The 17,371-nt window shown below is 44.9% G+C and overlaps 1 protein-coding gene across 3 annotated transcripts in view; it reads right to left on the reverse strand.

The window, feature by feature from the left end:
* The window catches only part of ACACA (acetyl-CoA carboxylase alpha), a 355,968-nt gene that overhangs the window by 285,037 nt on the left and 53,560 nt on the right, over nucleotides 1–17,371 (reverse strand). For all 3 annotated transcript variants that reach the window (XM_085879260.1, XM_085879257.1, XM_085879259.1), the window contains exons 16-17: nucleotides 9,736–9,817; nucleotides 9,467–9,612 (exon numbers count right to left, since the gene is read on the reverse strand). In XM_085879260.1, the coding sequence (XP_085735386.1) occupies nucleotides 9,467–9,612; nucleotides 9,736–9,817 (228 nt within the window). The remainder of the gene's footprint in view (nucleotides 1–9,466; nucleotides 9,613–9,735; nucleotides 9,818–17,371) is intronic.

A 17,371-nucleotide genomic window follows, 5' to 3' on the forward strand; every position in this document is an offset into this window, starting at 1 on the left:
ACCAATAAATTTAAAAAATGACTGTCACCTGATAAAGATTGGGATACTTAGAATTTAGTGAAACATAAAGAAGATTGTTGGATACAGAAACAAAGCTAATGCCAGTAACGTAACATCTAACCAATTGAAGTCGAGTGCGAAATTTGCTGCACAAACTGAATGCTAACGATAACTTGTCTACTATGCTATTATACATCTACGAGAAATAAACAAATGTTAGACTGCACACAACATGATTACTCTCAGAGATAATATCTTGGAATATTTGTTTATATCAACAGTGGAAGAAATTCACCATTTAGTAGGGAACGATTTTATGTTGTATTCTGTGAGATGAGCCTGCAAATCTGAATTGTTGGAGTCGCGTCAATTCAAATGGAACAACACTTTTTTGAACGACTTGGGGAAATCTGGTTGAATTCTAAAGGTGGGGAGAATGTGATGAAACCGAAGAAGAATATGCTGGTTTTCGTAACGCAAGCTTGTTTTCCGGAGGAAATAGAAAAGGAGGAAGCTTGATGTTGGCCCTGATCAGAGCGCATGTCGTCGTTTGGCGATGAGCGCAGCTGTAATGCAACACGGTAGGATTTTAGAGAATCATTGGAGTAATGTACTACTTTACTTCTTGCTTTGTCATATCTGATTACTTATTAATGCGTCTTGTTTATATTTGTAGTGGCTGCTTCAATCGAGTGAATTAAAGCGAAAAAAACTGGAGACAGCTTCTTTTTTCCATTGCGAATGCATACTAAGAAAACTCCAAGGAGGTGCAAGAGTGAAAATTGGGAGTTTGCGTTCATGAAAACACCCTTGTAGATAATTTAGGGGGTGCTCATCACAAAAAAAAAAAACAAAATACACCATCTTTGTCAGTCCTCTGTGGCTGCTGGCTTCTTCACCCGCCATTTTGTTCAGCCGACGCCTCGGTTTGGAAACACGATCTACTCTCACGGACTGATTAAAGTATATCATCGAAATATTATGTCGGATTTGAGAATCGGATCTGGTGAACAAAAGAAGTTGTAATAGAAATTTTTTTTAACAAATTAGCAATTTTTATACCTTCGTGTATTTATTGAAGCAAAGCATGAAACTCAACTTTTTCTACTGTTCAGACGATCGTATTGAGTGAAGAAAAAAATCGTGAAATGTGCAGAAAGTGTAAATTCATTGAGTGAAACGCCGTGCTTCGTAACCTGTTTTTGTAATCCATGACAGCACAGTCCACAGGGGTCTTTTATTCGGCAATTACATACGCAGTTTGCTGTTTCCGTTTTGGGCGATTTGCCAACATTACAAAATGTTAATAAAACACAACTATCTATAATTCCAGCAGTGTGTGTGTGTGTTTGTGTGTTTGTGTGTGTTTGTGTGTGTTTGTGTGTGTTTGTGTGTTTTTGTGTGTTTTTGTGTGTGTTTGTGTGTGTTTGTGTGTGTTTGTGTGTGTTTGTGTGTGTTTGTGTGTGTTTGTGTGTGTTTGTGTGTGTTTGTGTGTGTTTGTGTGTGTTTGTGTGTGTGTGTGTGACCGCCGTTTCTCAACAACCGCTGGTCCGATCTAATTGAAACTTGCCAGGTATATTGCTGGGGACCCGAGGATGTGCCTTTTCAAAGTTTGATATTAATCGGACAAGTGCTTCCCAAGTTATGGCCATTTATTTACCAAACCAATGATAGACACGTTATTGCGTGGGCGTGACCGATGGGGAAGGGAAGCTCAGCCGCGTTCGCCATTACGGGTGACAACGTACGGGCTTCGGGATCCATTATGGGTTACAACGTACGGACTTCCGGATAATGATGACTTCGTGTATTCTAATAATTTCTCAATTTCTTATGCACATTTATAGATAAAAACAATGCCCCAAGTTATGATCGTTTTCATATTAGCCGGTGTATAAATTTCGGTAACATCAGAGTGCTGGTATGCTCCGAACCAGGAAGTAAATTTTTTCTCTCTCTCTTCTCTTCTCTTCTCTTTTTGTTTTTCCTTGCCACGACATTGCGAAAAGGTAAAATACGTTGGCGCTAATTTAATAATTGGGTATTAAAACTAAATTGCGAATAATCGTAACTGCGAATAATATGCGAACTTCCGGGCCACGCACGTACGGACACTCGAGAACGAAGAAACGGCCTGTGTGGTTGTTGTTTGTTGCTCGCGGTTTGAATTTTATTTTATTTTTTTGTATACCTTGGTCGAGGCTCGTATGAGAGCTAACACACAACTCACAGCAAGGAGGCATGAGACAAGAGGGGCGGGAGTGGAAGGGACAAAACATTGGGGAACAGACACATTAGGTGAACTGTGGAAGGGAGAGGGATGGGGATGGGACGGGGAACATGGCAAAGAGAAGATGGACATTTCGGGGACTTTCAGGAAGGAAAGCAGGAGAAATGAAGGAAGTGGGCTTGGGTGGATTATCGGGGGTAGAAAAGATCGAGGATTTGGATGGGGGAAGATAAGAGGTGGTGGTGAACAGTTGTTTTGAAAGCCTGGAGGGAAGAATGGGAAAGAATAGAGTGAGGAAGTTTATTCCAAAGGCAGGGAAAAAAGAGGAATGAAAGAGTGAAGATGAGCAGTGATTACGTGATTTTGGTAGTTTTACCCGAAGAGAGGTTGTTGGCGGACCTTGAGCGCCCTGTGGAAATGTGGTGGGGACAAATCGCAGAGAGAGCAGGGGGCAAGGCTGGAGGAGTCGGAAGAAGACAGAAAGACCACCGACCAACCTGCGGTGATTGAGTGAGAGGCCCAAAGACTCAGCTTCATTGCGGGAGATGCCGATGATCTTAAATGCCCTGGTTTCGACAGCGTGAAGCCGAGAAAGGTGGGAAGCAGGAGCACCAGCCCAGAGGGGAGAGCAGTACTCCATCAGGCTACGGACAAAAGCTTTGTAAGTGGTCAGGAGCTCAAGAGGGCCGAGGAAGGACTGAGCACGACGGAGGATTCCCAGTCGGCGACTGGTTTTTGAGGCGAGGTTGGAAATGTGACTTTCCCAGGAAAGGTCATGGCAGATAGTGAGACCTAGAAGCTTGAAAGAAAAGACTTCTTCCAGAGGATTGTTGAGAAAGTGGATGGGGGGGTTTTGTAAACAGTCCTTTCGAAGAGACATAGTGAGAGTGTGAGATTTGTCTGGATTGAAAGACATGTTCCACGTGTTGGACCAGTTTGTGATTTTATCCAGATCTGCAGTGAGCGAAGAAGCTGCTGCTTGCCGGTCTGAGGGATGACAGATGGTACGGCAGAGGGTGGAGTCGTCGGCAAAGAGAAATAGAGGATTTTCCAGAGTCCGAGAGATCATTGATGAAAACCAGAAAAAGAACAGGGCCCAGAACGCTACCTTGAGGAACTCCAGCCTGGACAGGAAGAGGGGATGAAAGAACTCCATTTATTTATTTATTTATTTTTTTTTTTTTTTTACAGGCACGTACTAGTTATTATAGTTCCGCCAATATATTAATATTCGGTAGTTTCTTCAAGCGATGATAATTTTTTTTGTTGCTGCAAGTGAAGAGGCTTTGGTTTTTTTTTGGCTTTTCACCAGGACCAAGCTGAAGCCTCTTTTATATATATGGGTTTCAGAAGGTGGAACGGATCCCTCCCAGATCTCCAAGTATCCACCATCGTGCATGTGTGCGTATGTACGTCACGCACCCCTCCCTCCCGCAATGAATAGCAACATTTGGTGAGGTGTCGCTCTCCCCACATCCCCCCCAACTCCCCTTCATCCTCTCTTTCTCCCCCTTCCCCTCTCTCCTCGACTCCTGCCTCCTGCCTCCCTTCTCTCTGTCTCTTTCTCCCCCCCCCTTCCCCCACGATTTCAACCCGTCAGCGAAAAAAATCTATATATTATATAAATATATATATATATATATATATATATATATATATATATATATATTATATAATATATATATATATATATATATATATATATATATATATATATATATATATATATATATACAACAAATTTGAAATATATATTAAAAAATATATTTATACGTATACACACAAACACATATACATACACATATAAAAAAATAAGATCCCAACTTGGACCAACGCCGTGATACGTCATGACTACAAACCCAGAAGGGCCTCGAACAGTACAAGAATGTCAACGTCAAAAGCTGTCACCAAGTGGATGAAAAGCTAAGCTACCGACCGGTTTCGCCCTTGTTGTGGCTCATGAAGGCAACACGTCGCTGTTTCATCCTCCGAGAGACTTTTGTCTTTATGCTAGCTGATGATGCACCACCAACGGTACTTGTGGGTTCCAAATACAATCTCCCACATGGACACATTGTGTTTCGCACACCAATCACAACCACGAAGCATCACTGTTGTTTTAAATCTGACTTCATCAATCACAGCTTGCATCTACATGTACACAAATAAATATTCTGTATGTATATATATATATATATATATATATATATATATATATATATATATATATATATATATATATATATATATACATACATACATATATATACATACATATATATACATACATATATATATACATATATATATATATACATATTTTGTAATAGTTCTATGAAGCCGCATACCTCAAAGGCAATGGCACCCAACATACAGTGATCCCCAGGCAGTTATTTTGTTCGTCTTCGTGTAGTTAGACCTTCCCCTCATGTCTCGTGAGTTAACGGGACGAAGTGCGTTGCGTGGGTCTTATAGCTTGGTCTATTAACTATATCTCTATCTTCTCTTCCGATTTTTATTCCAACCCTTTCCTTTTAGCCGTGGTACAAATCAAGCAAACAAGCAAGCACACATGCCAGGAAAAATGCGATGAGTAATAAGCACACTACGATGCCTCCCGTGGCTTGGAACCAACAAACTTACTCCACTATAAACACTACACACTGTAAAGCACACGCATGGCGCGCCATTATTTCATTCAAATTTGCGCGCCAATTTCCAACGGAATCTCACCTTTCTCCGCCCCTCGCTCACCAAAAACTCATCACTTCGACCACCAACACCTCCCGCACATGGGAAAAATATTCCCGCACCTCCTCATCGATACAATTTGCCACTAAACAGAGGCGTGCTGCAAAACTCAGGCTGTACTCGAACCGTATGCCTGATGCGGAGACGAGCAACGGATGTTAAAAGTACCGACCGCATCTCACCGGGAATGTCCCGGGTAAGCACGCGGGATTGATAAGACACTTGTCCAGTCGCCAGAACACGACAAGACGGGTGGCGAGGAGGGGTCGCGGGAACAGCAATCCGAGAGTTTGGTATGGAGCTCGGGCCCGTGTCATGCCGGATGTGTGAATGAGACCACTTCCAGCCCCAGGAGCCTGGCAGGGCATGGCTAGGGCCACTATGGCCCAATCGAGAAGGGGATTCAGGTCACAGTGCATCGCTTCGGGTTGTCACCCCACTCTTCACCCGGGGCTTTTAAAAGGTGGATCAGAGCCACTCGCTCTCTTCTTCGCCACCTTCTTCTCTGCTCATCTCAGCTCTGTGTTGGATACTCCATGTTGCCTCTGCCCTTCGCTGGCTCTTCACTAGCAGTTGGTGTGCGATTGAAATGTGCTTATTCCGGAGGACCAGTGTGGAGCGCACGTTGCCTCAAGCCACGGCAAAGTGACTAAGCTGGAGATGCCGCGCAAACTCTTGAGGTGGGAACGCTCAAGCAGAGCATCCCACTGAGGTACACACTATACTAGCAGACCCATGCATGACTAGATTAGGGATATTTTGGCTCACGCATCTTCTCTACTCTCTCTTTCCACTCCTCTATCTCGTCCCCTTTGGACGCACAAAAGAGCATCATTACTGACCCGCAATCACATTTTCCACTGGCATGACAATGCACCCCCCATATGGCACCACACCACACCCCCACACCTTACACACATCTGTCTACCCCCACCCCCACTCCTCCCCCTAAGCACACTGGGTTGCGTTGGTCGGCCGACCGTGCCAGGTATTGTGAGGCTATTTATCCTCATCTGCTCTCTTTCTTTCTGGCTATCTAATCGTGTGTGTGTGTGTGTGTGTGTGTGTGTGTGTGTGTGTGTGTGTGTGTGTGTGTGTGTGTGTGTGTGTGTGCGCGCGCGCGCGCGCGCGCGCACGCACTTGTCGTAGCATAAGTTAAGATGGTAGAAGTGATAACGGGATAAGTCTGCTCTGTGTCTGCTTTTGTCGTACCCCACAAATTCCTTGCTATCCCTGCTGTGCATAATAATAAACCCCATTCACTGTGCCACACACCTTTCCTCGCTTGATTGTAAATAAATGCCTTGTATAGAAATGTTCCCACCTCGTTTTCGTCTTTTCCTTCATTGGTCCAGCATGGTTCGTATCCAAACTTAGCCGGGACATTATCCCCCAACGATGTGCTTTTCTAGCCGGTACGTCCTTGGCAGTTACGCTCGGCTGCATCTGATCCAGTGAACTGATCCGGTTTGAACAAAGATCCGGTTTGTATACCTCTGTATGTATATATACACAAACATAAACACAAACACAAACACAAACACACACACACCTTATAGAAAGTCTACCCCACCCCCTTTCAAAATTTTCACCTTTTGTTGCCTTTCACCTGGAATTAAATCAGACTTTTTCCACCTTTATTTACACATCGTAACCCAGAACTTCCAAGTGAAAAATAAATTCTACAAATTTCAAAATAATTAATGAAAAACACAAAACTAGAATATCTTGGTTGGATAATGTCCACCCCCGTGAGTTCATACTTGGTGGAAGCACCTTTGACAGCAATTACAGCTGTGAGTCTGTTGGGATCGGTCTCTACCAACTTTGCACACCTTGATTGGGCAATATTTGCCCATTCTTCTATGCAAAACTGTTCAAGCTCAGTCAAGTTGTGTGGGGAGTGCTGATGGACAGCAATCTTCAAGTCATGGCACAGATTTTCGATTGGATTGAGGTCGGGGCTCTGAGTGGGCCACTCAAGAACATTTATCTTTTTGTTCCTCAGCCATTCCAATGTTGCTTTAGCTAGATGCTTGGGGTCATTGGCCTGTTGAAACATAAATCTTTGCCACAGTCGCAGGTCTTTTGCACTGTGAAGCAGGTTCTTCTCAACGATTTGCCTGTATTTGGCTCCATTCATTGTTCATGGTATAGCATGACGCTGCCTCCACCATATTTCACGGTAGCGATGGTGTTAGATGGGTGATGAGTTGTGCTCGGTTTCCGCCAGACATTGTGCTTTGCATTCAGGTCAAAGAGTTCAACTGTCGTCTCATCAAACCACAGACTATTTTGCAAGAGTCCTCCAGACTCCACAGACCTGCATATTCATGCTCTCAGAGTTTTTCACGTGCCTTTTTGCAAACTCCAAGCGTGCTGTCATGTGCCTTTTTGTCAGGAGTGGCTTCCATAAAGCAGAGATTTGTGAATTGCTGCAGAGATTGTTGTCCTTCTGGCAGGTTCTCCCATCTCAGAGGAACTCTGCAGTGCTGTCAGAGTGGTCAATGGATTCTTGGTCACCTCCCTGACCAAGGTCCTTCTTACCCAGTTGCTCAGTTTGGTCAGATGGCCATCTCTATAGAGTCTGGGTAGTTCCATATTCTTTCTATTTCCTCATGATGTAGCTCACTGTGCTCTTGGGAACTTTCAACACACGAGAAGTTGTTTTATACCCTTCCCAAGATGTAAAGCTCCTCACAATTCTGTCTCCGAGTTCTACGGACAGTTCCTTGGACTTCATGGTGGAGTTACTGCTCAGACATACACTGTCAACTGTGGGATCTTATATAGAAAGGTGTGTTTCTTTCTAAATCATGTCCAATCAATTGAGTTCGCCACAGGTGGACTCCACTCAAGTTGTTGAGACATCTCAAGGATGATCAAAGGGAATTATATGCACCTGAGCTCAATTTGGAGTGTCATCGCAAAGGGGCTGAATACTTATTGACTAAAGACATTTCAGTTTTTCATTTTTAATAAATTTGCAAAAATCTCTTAAAACATGCTTTCAATTTGTCATTCTGAGATATTTTGTGTCGATCAGTTACAAAAATATTAACTTTAGTCCATATTAAATTCAGGCTGTAACAACAAAATGTGACAAAGCCAAGGGGTATGAATACTTTCTGAAGGAACTGTATGTCTAATCCTCACGAAGTGCTATTGTATCCCCACATGCTGCTGGTCAAACGACAGTACAACAAGAACAGTACATCTCACAGTGACACAGGTGGTCATATTCATAGTCAGTCGCTTCGGATATTCTGACCACTCAAGCATTCCATAGCCCATTCCATTCCACTCCTATTCGCCTCTTTCCAATCAAAATTATTTTTCACTTCATTTGCAATTCACATTGTAACATGCAAGTCAACAGAAATAAACAGAAACCTAAAAACAACATTCTACGTGTTACGTCATCCTCCGGAAATTGCTGATCTTTACCTCCACCACCGGAGGTGGATGGAGGCGATGTACTTACTTCTGAATTTATATCCGTCTGTCTGTTTGTGAGCAGGACATCTCAAAAAGTTAAGGACCGATTCCTATGAAACTTTGTGGACAGGTAGGGGGTGCGACAAGGACAAATTGATTCAACTCGAAGCACCCGCTCTCTATGGGAGCCGTCAAGGGGGTCATGTTATTATATTTATGCCTTTTTTACTCCAAGGGGGTCCCAGGATTATACACCCAAAAATGGTTGTGATCGGTTCAGCTGTTTTTGCGGTACCTGAGAACAGACGGACGGACGGACGGTGAATTATAGTAAGATTGTAGTCAAGATCCGGACATGAGAATTTCATAATTTTTGAGTGATTTTTCACCATTGATAGGGCCAAAAACGTTATATAGCACGATATTTCAAAAAGTAATGGAGAGATTTGGAGAAACTTGGTGGACAGGTTGCGTGCATGACAAGGATAAATTGATTAGACTTTGGTAAGGATCCGGATATGATAATTTTTTCAAGTGATTCTATCTCACTGAGAGATAGGACCAACAAACGATATATAGCGTAATGTTTCAAAGTTGTGGACGGGTTATGACAAAACTGGGTGGATGAGTTGGTTGGGTGATAAAAACAAGCAGATTCAATTTTGGTTAAGGTCCGGAACCGGATCCGATCTATCAGTGGGATACAAAACGTAAACCGTTCCGCCTGGCGGAGGTATGCGCTCTACCAAGTGCCGTTCTAGTTCTGATTGCGATCACAATTGGATAAAGAGGTTATCGAGATAGTTTTGTGGGCAATTTGCACAAATTGAATTTAAATTTTTGATGAACTGAGAATAAAATGGTGAAATTTTGATAATTACTTGATAGATATTATATCTATTTGGTGTAGAAATTAGCATCGGTAAAAAGGACTGCACGAGCCATTTAAGGTTCAGGAGAATGGAAATAGGGTCCACAAGGCTCATTGTTCAGCTGTGGTCTTTGATGTGTGTGCTACATTCAGGATATCTATCAATGAGAGCTTACCGGTCCACCTCTTGTTTCATGTACGTGGTGTAGCTACTGGTGCCATAAGAAAGCAGCAAACCTCCATCACTCATGCGGTGTACTTCCACCTCCACACACGAGTCATTCATAATGACCAAGTAGGTGCATGGAGACTGCCGGGTCACCTAGAACACAAATATCAGATCACATCTTCAGTTTTGCACTTCAGGCCCCTGAATGTGGACCCTTGCCAATTTATTTGGACCAATCACTTTGATTAGGAAAGTATATGTTTGATGCAACCTCACCTGTAAGACGTACTTGATGCGCTCATAAATGAGCTCCACATTCACAGTATTCGTCAAGGTATGCGCAGGAAGCACTTGGCCTCTGCATGCCGCAAAACAGACAAAACAGGCCATTTAATGCTAAGAACCAGAACGGGCACTCGGTAGAGCGCATACCTGCGCCGCCGCAACTTTTTTCCGGGCACATTTGAAAAACGTCATTTTAAAACGTCCATGATGTCACAACCGTCAGTCCGATTGACGTCAAATTTGGTGTGACCTCCTTGAAGGCAGTCCAACAAATGGAATGATAAACACTGAAAAATTAAAAAGTTGAAAAATGACGTCATCTTTTGACGTCATTTTGACGCACTTCCGGGAACGTCACGTCCAATCGGGGACTACCATTCTGAAAGCTCGTAGTTCACTGAACGTTTTAACGTTGGTTTCATGTCAATAGCTCTATTAGATCTGAAGCTATGCCTGCAAGTATATTTTGACCTTGAGTGTGACCTTGACTACAGAGTTAATTGGCAAAACCTGTACATCAATAAACAGATATTTTGGTACTGATCCTAATGCCTGGATTTGGGAGACTTTGCTTAATAAATTATAGAGATATTTGAATGTAAAATATCAGGACATTTTAGCCACAATTGAAAAACGTCATGTTCAAACGTCAATGACGTCATAACGGTAAGTCCGATCGAAGTCAAATTTGGTGTGTGACGTCCTTAAGGTAAGTCCTACAAAACGGTATGATCAAAACTGATGAGATCGAAAATTGAAAATTTACGTCATCTTGTGACGTCATTTAGACGCACTTCCGATGACGTTACGTCAATTCCGACACTACATATTCGAAAGGTATCTTGTCATGGAACAATATGGCGGTGGTTGCATGTCGATAGCTGTATTATGAAGGAAGTTATGCTCAAAAGTGTTTTTGACCTTTTCATGACCTTGACCTTTGACCCGATCGCTCCCAAAATCTAATCAAATCGTCCATCTGCTCAAATATTGATGTCAGTCTCTCACCATTGTCTGTCATTCAGTTCTTCAATGAGCCTCAATATATTTGAAGAAGAAAAAAAAAAGAGAAAAGGCAAAGGAGGGAAGGTGTATGGGGTATCCAGAGTGGAGATTGAGGGCATTATTTCCATCATTTTTTTGGATGAGATATGGGGTAAACCACTGAAACATCATGTCATGTGAAAATGCAGCATTAAGAGTGCAATTGTTGAACTACGACTACTACTACTACTACTCCACACATCCATCTGAGGGGCATAACACCCCCCCAACCCCACATAGGTGTTAACCCTTTTACACTTTGTTATCTTGGGACATGGGGAACGTGATGTTAGGGCAGGAATTTTGGGGGAAAAAAATTGAGGGAGAGTGGGGGATGGTGCCGGCAATTGCTCACCGACTCTTTGCGAAGAACACAATAAGGATCTAACATCCAACATCCACCAACTTGGGCCGGTAGACCGGAAGCCCGCTTAACGACCATCCGAGCGATGGCACACATATTGATGAATCACCCTACCTACGTGAAACAGCAGGATGACAGTTTTTTTTTTTTTTTTGTATACCTTGGTCGAGGCTCGTATGAGAGCTAACACACAACTCACAGCAAGGAGGCATGAGACAAGAGGGGTGGGAGTGGAAGGGACAAAACATTGGGGAACAGACACAGGTGAACTGTGGAAGGGAGAGGGATGGGGATGGGACGGGGAACATGGCGAGGAGAAGATGGACATTACAGGGACTTTCAGGAAGGAAAGCAGGAGAATTGAAGGAAGTGGGCTTGGGTGGATTATCGGGGGTAGAAAAGATCGAGGATTTGGATGGGGGAAGATAAGAGGTGGTGGTGAACAGCTGTTTTGAAAGCCTGGAGGGAAGAATGGGAAAGAATAGAGTGAGGAAGTTTATTCCAAAGGCGGTTTATTCCAAAGGCGGTTTATTCCAAACCCAGTTTATAGCTGGGTCAGGATTTAAACTCAAGCTCAACAGCTTAGAGGTGAGTGTGCACACCACTAGCAATCCTGCCAACCCAATCGTTGAACAAAATAAGTCATATTGGAAGAAGCTAATGGAGATGTATAGAAGAAAAAGTGCAAAAAAAAAAGGTACCAGACTCGTAATGGCATAAAGATGAGAGCGTCCGAGTTTGGAAGGTCAGTGGGTCGAACCCCGACCAAGTCATGACCAAAAAAACTTTTAAAATGGTAAGTGCTGCTTCCTTGTTTGATGCTCAACATTTAAAAAGGATAAAGCATGGACAAACAACCAAGTTGGGTATGAGGGTAGAGTAGCAGCTGAAACCTGATTCCCATCCAGGTTCCCCTGATGACCATCTTTGCCCTTTGCGTATTTGGGTTCCATTTGAGGATTCCATTTGGTCCCTCATTTGATTATGTTTGTGCCATATCTTAATGCTGTGTGGACTGTCCTTCCCTGCTGATGGACCTCTGGTAGATTGTACTTGTTTCTGCGTTTGAGCCTTGAGAGTAACTGCTGAAATCTATCTATCTGCGTTCTTCCTGACATCTTTGATCATTCACACTTCTTTCTACTTTTTCACATCTATCTTTATTCTTTGCAATCTTGCTTTTTCTTTTCCCCTCTTTCACTCTTCATTACCACCGCCACCTAAAGTGGACGGAGGTTATGTTTTCACCCCTGTCTGTCTGCTTGTCTATGAGTAGGATATCTCAAAGGTTCTGGACGGATTCGGATGAAACTTGGTGAACACGTTGGATGTGTGACGAGGGCGAATTGATTAGATTTTGGTGGAGATCTGGATGTGGGTCCGAGAATTTTTTTGGCGATTCTTCACCAATGTGTGATGGAGCGAAAAACAATATATGGCACGATATCACAAAGAAGGTGTGGACGGATTCGGACAAAATTGGTGGACAGGATGGGTCAGTGACGAGAACAAGTGGATTCGATTTTCGTTCAGGTCCGGCTCCAGGTCCGGCCTATCAGTCGGATACAAAACGTAAACTGTTCAGTCTGATGAAGGTATGTGTCATTACAGTTTCTGTTTTTATATAACTGTCTGTGAAGAAATGAATTCTTACAAAAAAAATTTTTTTTGAAAGGCTCATTTGGCTGCACTTGGATGGGTTTAAGGGTTGAGGAGTAACAGCTGAAATCTGAATCCTATCCAGGATTTCCTGATCCAAATCTTTCCTTCTTCTGGTTCCTTCTAATTATTCCGATGTAGTATTTCATCTTTCGTTTGATCGGCAATCCCGGTGCAGGCATTGATGGGCCTTGTGGGGGAAAAATTTATATTAATGTATTCAAAATTGTAACAAATGGAGTTTTAGAAATGTAAGTTTTATGCTATAAGTTGAATTGGCTATCCTTTCTGGCCAAGAGACTTTTCCCCTAAATGATGATAAATGTCTTGGTCTGGGGCAGTGTGACCTGAGCTGATAACAGCGAACCTTTGCCTCGAAATGTACGAAGTGGCTTCTCATCTAAAGGACACGTCTGCAGTCTGGGTTGATAGCCCCCACCACTCTCTCATGAAAGTATAAAATGCTTTGAAATGTAAAATTGTTTCAGTGCAAGTACCTGAGAAAGTATTAGAATCTCAGTGGCTTGTGCTCCTTGGAACTGACCAAGTCAGGTCAGGTATGGGAGCATGTGCCAGAACAGCGCCTCGCTGCGTTCACTTTCCGCCGGTACTCCAGGGGCCTCCGTCTGGCCATCCCCCAGGCAGATGCCAGGCCCATCCCCATCTCCTTGAGAAGGTCAACCTGCAGCAACCACGAGGCATGTGGTCGGCAAACTGGCCTGCTCCACTCATGAGACTCCCTCGCTGAGAGAATCTGGTGAGCAGGATCAGCGTCAGGAAAACGAGCCACATGTCCATACAGCCGCAACTGACGCTCACGGACTATGCAGGTAACAAATCTCATCCGAGTCTCTCTCAGCAACCGCTCGTTGGACACAAAATCTGACCAGCGATAGCCAAGGATTCTCCGAAGAGACCTGGTACCAAAGGAATTAAGTCTCCGTCTCAGATCCTTGGTCAGAGTCCAAGTCTCGCATCCATAGAGCAAGACTGGAAGTACCAAGAACCTGAAGACTCCGACTTTCGTCCTCCTGCACAGGTACCGGCAGAGCCACACCCCATGATCCAGTGAATCCATGACTCCCCAGGCCCGACCCAGACGTCTATTGACCTCTGACTCGCAGCCAGCAGAGACATGAATATCACTGCCAAGGTAAGTAAATCTCTCCACGACCTCAACATCCTCACCACAAACAGACACAGACAGGACAGCAGCATCCAATATGTCACCGAAAGCCTGGATCTTAGTTTTGACCAAAGAAACCCGTAATCCCAGCGGCCCCGACTCCTCATTCAGCACCTCGAGGGCCCCGAAAGGATGTCTAAATTCTCCGCAAAGATGACTGCATCATCTGCAAAATCAAGGTCCGAGATCTTGACATTCCCAAACGATGCACCGCAACTTGATCTCTCCGACATCCTTCCTAAAATCCAGTCCATACAAGTGCTGAAAAGTGTGGGGGCCAGTACACATCCCTGACGAACTCCAGTAACAACTGGAAATAAGTCAGAGATGGTACCACCACACTTCACAGCACTCTCAGTACCAGAGTAGAGTTCAGACATCAGATCGATCAGTTTTGGTGGCACCCCACGAAGACCAAGAATCCTCCAGAGGACATCCCGATTCACTGAATCGAACGCTTTACAGAGATCAACATAGGCTGCAAGCAGCCCCTGCCGAAACTCTCGTCTGCATTCGGTGAGGACACAAAGGGCAAGGATACAGTCAATCGTTGACCTCTTTGGTGTTAAGCCTGACTGCTCTGGATGCTGGTGCTCAAGCAGATGGTGGCGAACCCTATCATGAATTATCCGAGCGAAGACCTTGTCCAGCACTGAGAGCAGCGTCACCCCTCGGTAGTTGTTGCAGTCTTGGCGATCACCCTTCCCTTTCCAGTGAGGGACAACAAGGCCCCTCTTCCAGTCAGTTGGGATGATGCCTGTGTTCCAGGCAGAGCACAAAACTGCATGCAACGACACGAGTGCAGCATTTCCACCAGCCTTGAGAAGTTCAGCATGGATGCCACAGATCCCTGGAGCTTTGCCCCGTTTCAACTGGTTCACCGCAGCCCGTGTTTCCACAAGCGAAGGTGGACCACAGTTGATTTTAGGGTCAGCAACAGGGTTTGTAACACCCTTGATTTGTAACACCCTTGATCCAACTCGACAGCTGGGGGATCAGCCTGGTACAACCGCTCAAAGTAACCGGCCCAGCGGGCATTCACTTCAGACTCCTCTGTCAAGAGCCTAACCACTCTCTGCTCGAACTGCAGTGCTCCGAGGGATGGGCTTGGATGAACACAATGCGCGAATTCCCCTGTAAGCGGGATGAGAATCACCTGTCCACAGGTGATGCTCTACCCCCTCACAGATTCCTCGCACATAGGCCTCCTTGTCCACCCTCAGTGCACGTACAGTTTTACGCCTCAGCTCCCTGAACAGCTCATCTCTGCCATTCAGCCTGGCCCTGCGACTCTGGTCAATGGTATCCAGTGTCCCTTGAGAGACAAAATTCTTCTTTGCCCTGCGGTGAGCTCCAAGACATCCACCGGCAACAACAAGGACGGTGGTCTTGAAGGCGCTTCACAACTCTTCAGGACCCCCCAAAGCACCCAGACCCCCCCCCCCAAGTGTCCACTCAGCCTGTTCGCAAACGCCTCAGCTACTCTCTCATCCCTGAGCTTGCCAACATCCAGCCTAGGCTGGGATGGTACCATTCTCCAGGATTTAAGGTGCAGCTTTAGAGTTGCTACAACAAGCTTGTGGTCAGTATTGAGGAACTGAGCACTCCGGTGGACCCTGCAGTTCTGGATCATCCTCCAACGACCGTCAATGAGGACATGGTATTCCAACGCTGGTGGTGTGGCAAATGAGATTGACTAAGTCCAGCGATGAGCTTGTGGCCGCTGAAACCATGAACCAGCCACCCTAAGTCCATGACTTCTTGCAAAGTCAAGGAACATAGTGCTGTTCTGGTTCATAGTTCCTGACCCATGGGGACCAACACACACCTCATAACCATCCCTATCAGTTCCAGTCGATGCATTGAAATCCCCCAAGACTAGAAGTGTATCTCGTCTGGAGCACTGATCAACCACAGACTCGAGTGTGGCGTAGAATGTGTCCTTCACGGTGAGATCACTCGCCTCAGTCGGAGCATAAACAGAGACCAGGGAAATGACACCTAAGGAGTGACGAATCCTTGGGCTCATAATACGCTCGTTGACCGGTGTTACCTCAATTATCATTGGCGTCAGCTTTTTGGACACAGCTACAGCAACTCCTTGGGTATGGTAACCATCAGAGCGACCAGACCAATAGTAGGTGTAACCACCCACCATTATCTCGCCGCAATCCGGTCTCCGAACCTCAGAGAGAGCTGCAATCCCGATGTCCAAACGCTTGAGCTCAGATGATAACAGAGACAGGTGATCATCCTCTCTAAGGGATGGGACATTCCATGCACCCACCCGAAGGGACTGCCTCAGGTTAACCCAAGGAGACCGCCGTCTGGTGGACGACACCTCAGCACCACTCCGACACACTCTCCCGCAATCTGACCCAGGGATGTTACCCCGTGGTTTCCCTCCTATCAAAGATTGGGGGTCCCGAAGGCTTTGCCCTAATCCCGTCATCCGGTGAGCTGCCCTGCGAAGGGAAGCTGCACAGGAGGTAATCACACGGAGTGGGTTTTCAGATTTTTTTGCGTTTTGCGGAATGAAGGGTTTTATGGTGGCCGGAGTGCAAATCCTGCCACCAACCTCCTCATAAAAAGTAACCCAACTGCAGGAGGACGTCCGCAGACACAGTTGGGCACTAGATATGGATGGCCGTTGGCTCACAAGGAGCTCCTCCGCCCTTTGACAGGTTTTGTTTTTAATCCTGCTGGGTGTCCATATCCAAACACCCTCCTCACCAGAAAACCTGGTGGGGGAGACGGTTTAGTCGCCGACAACCCGACCATGGAACAAGTTAGTACAGGTTTACATGGTACCTGTAGCAGGTCACAGATCGAACCTGACCTGACAGATGACCAAGTACCAAGTTAGAATAAAACTCTCTGATGTAATGTGGAAGTGAATTGAATCGCGTTGGTTTAACTGTTAACTAAAGTAAGAATAAATGAAATAGAACCAAATAATATTGCAATTAATGGGGATTCTTAAGTTCATTGTACGAGGGTGAGAAGTGTATGGTGGATAATTAGAATAATAAATTGTTTCACAAGGAAGGACTTGTGTGGACATCGGTTTTCAGTGTTAATGGGTTTTATGCAGGATTTATAACCAAATTGGACAAACATTAAACTCTGCCTGAAGTCAAATAGGATTCCACAATCGGCCAGGTAGAATCCTTCAACGATCACAACGGGGTGGGTTAAAAAAAATCCACATCAGTTGGTGCCTGGTGACTCAGATTCGAACCGACGTTGTGCGGTGCTCGTGACCGGAGGTGCTTAATCTGCCAGAGGCAGTGCCTGGAGGAACGACAAGTGCTTGAGCGAAGGTAAGGGAGAGCGCTCTCAGCAGGTAACGCATTTCGAACAAAGAAAAGTTC

This window comes from Eptatretus burgeri, chromosome 4 (genome assembly GCF_056783735.1).
Source record: "Eptatretus burgeri isolate ZD-2024b chromosome 4, Ebu_testis_v1, whole genome shotgun sequence".
In the NCBI taxonomy this organism is placed as follows: domain Eukaryota; kingdom Metazoa; phylum Chordata; class Myxini; order Myxiniformes; family Myxinidae; genus Eptatretus; species Eptatretus burgeri.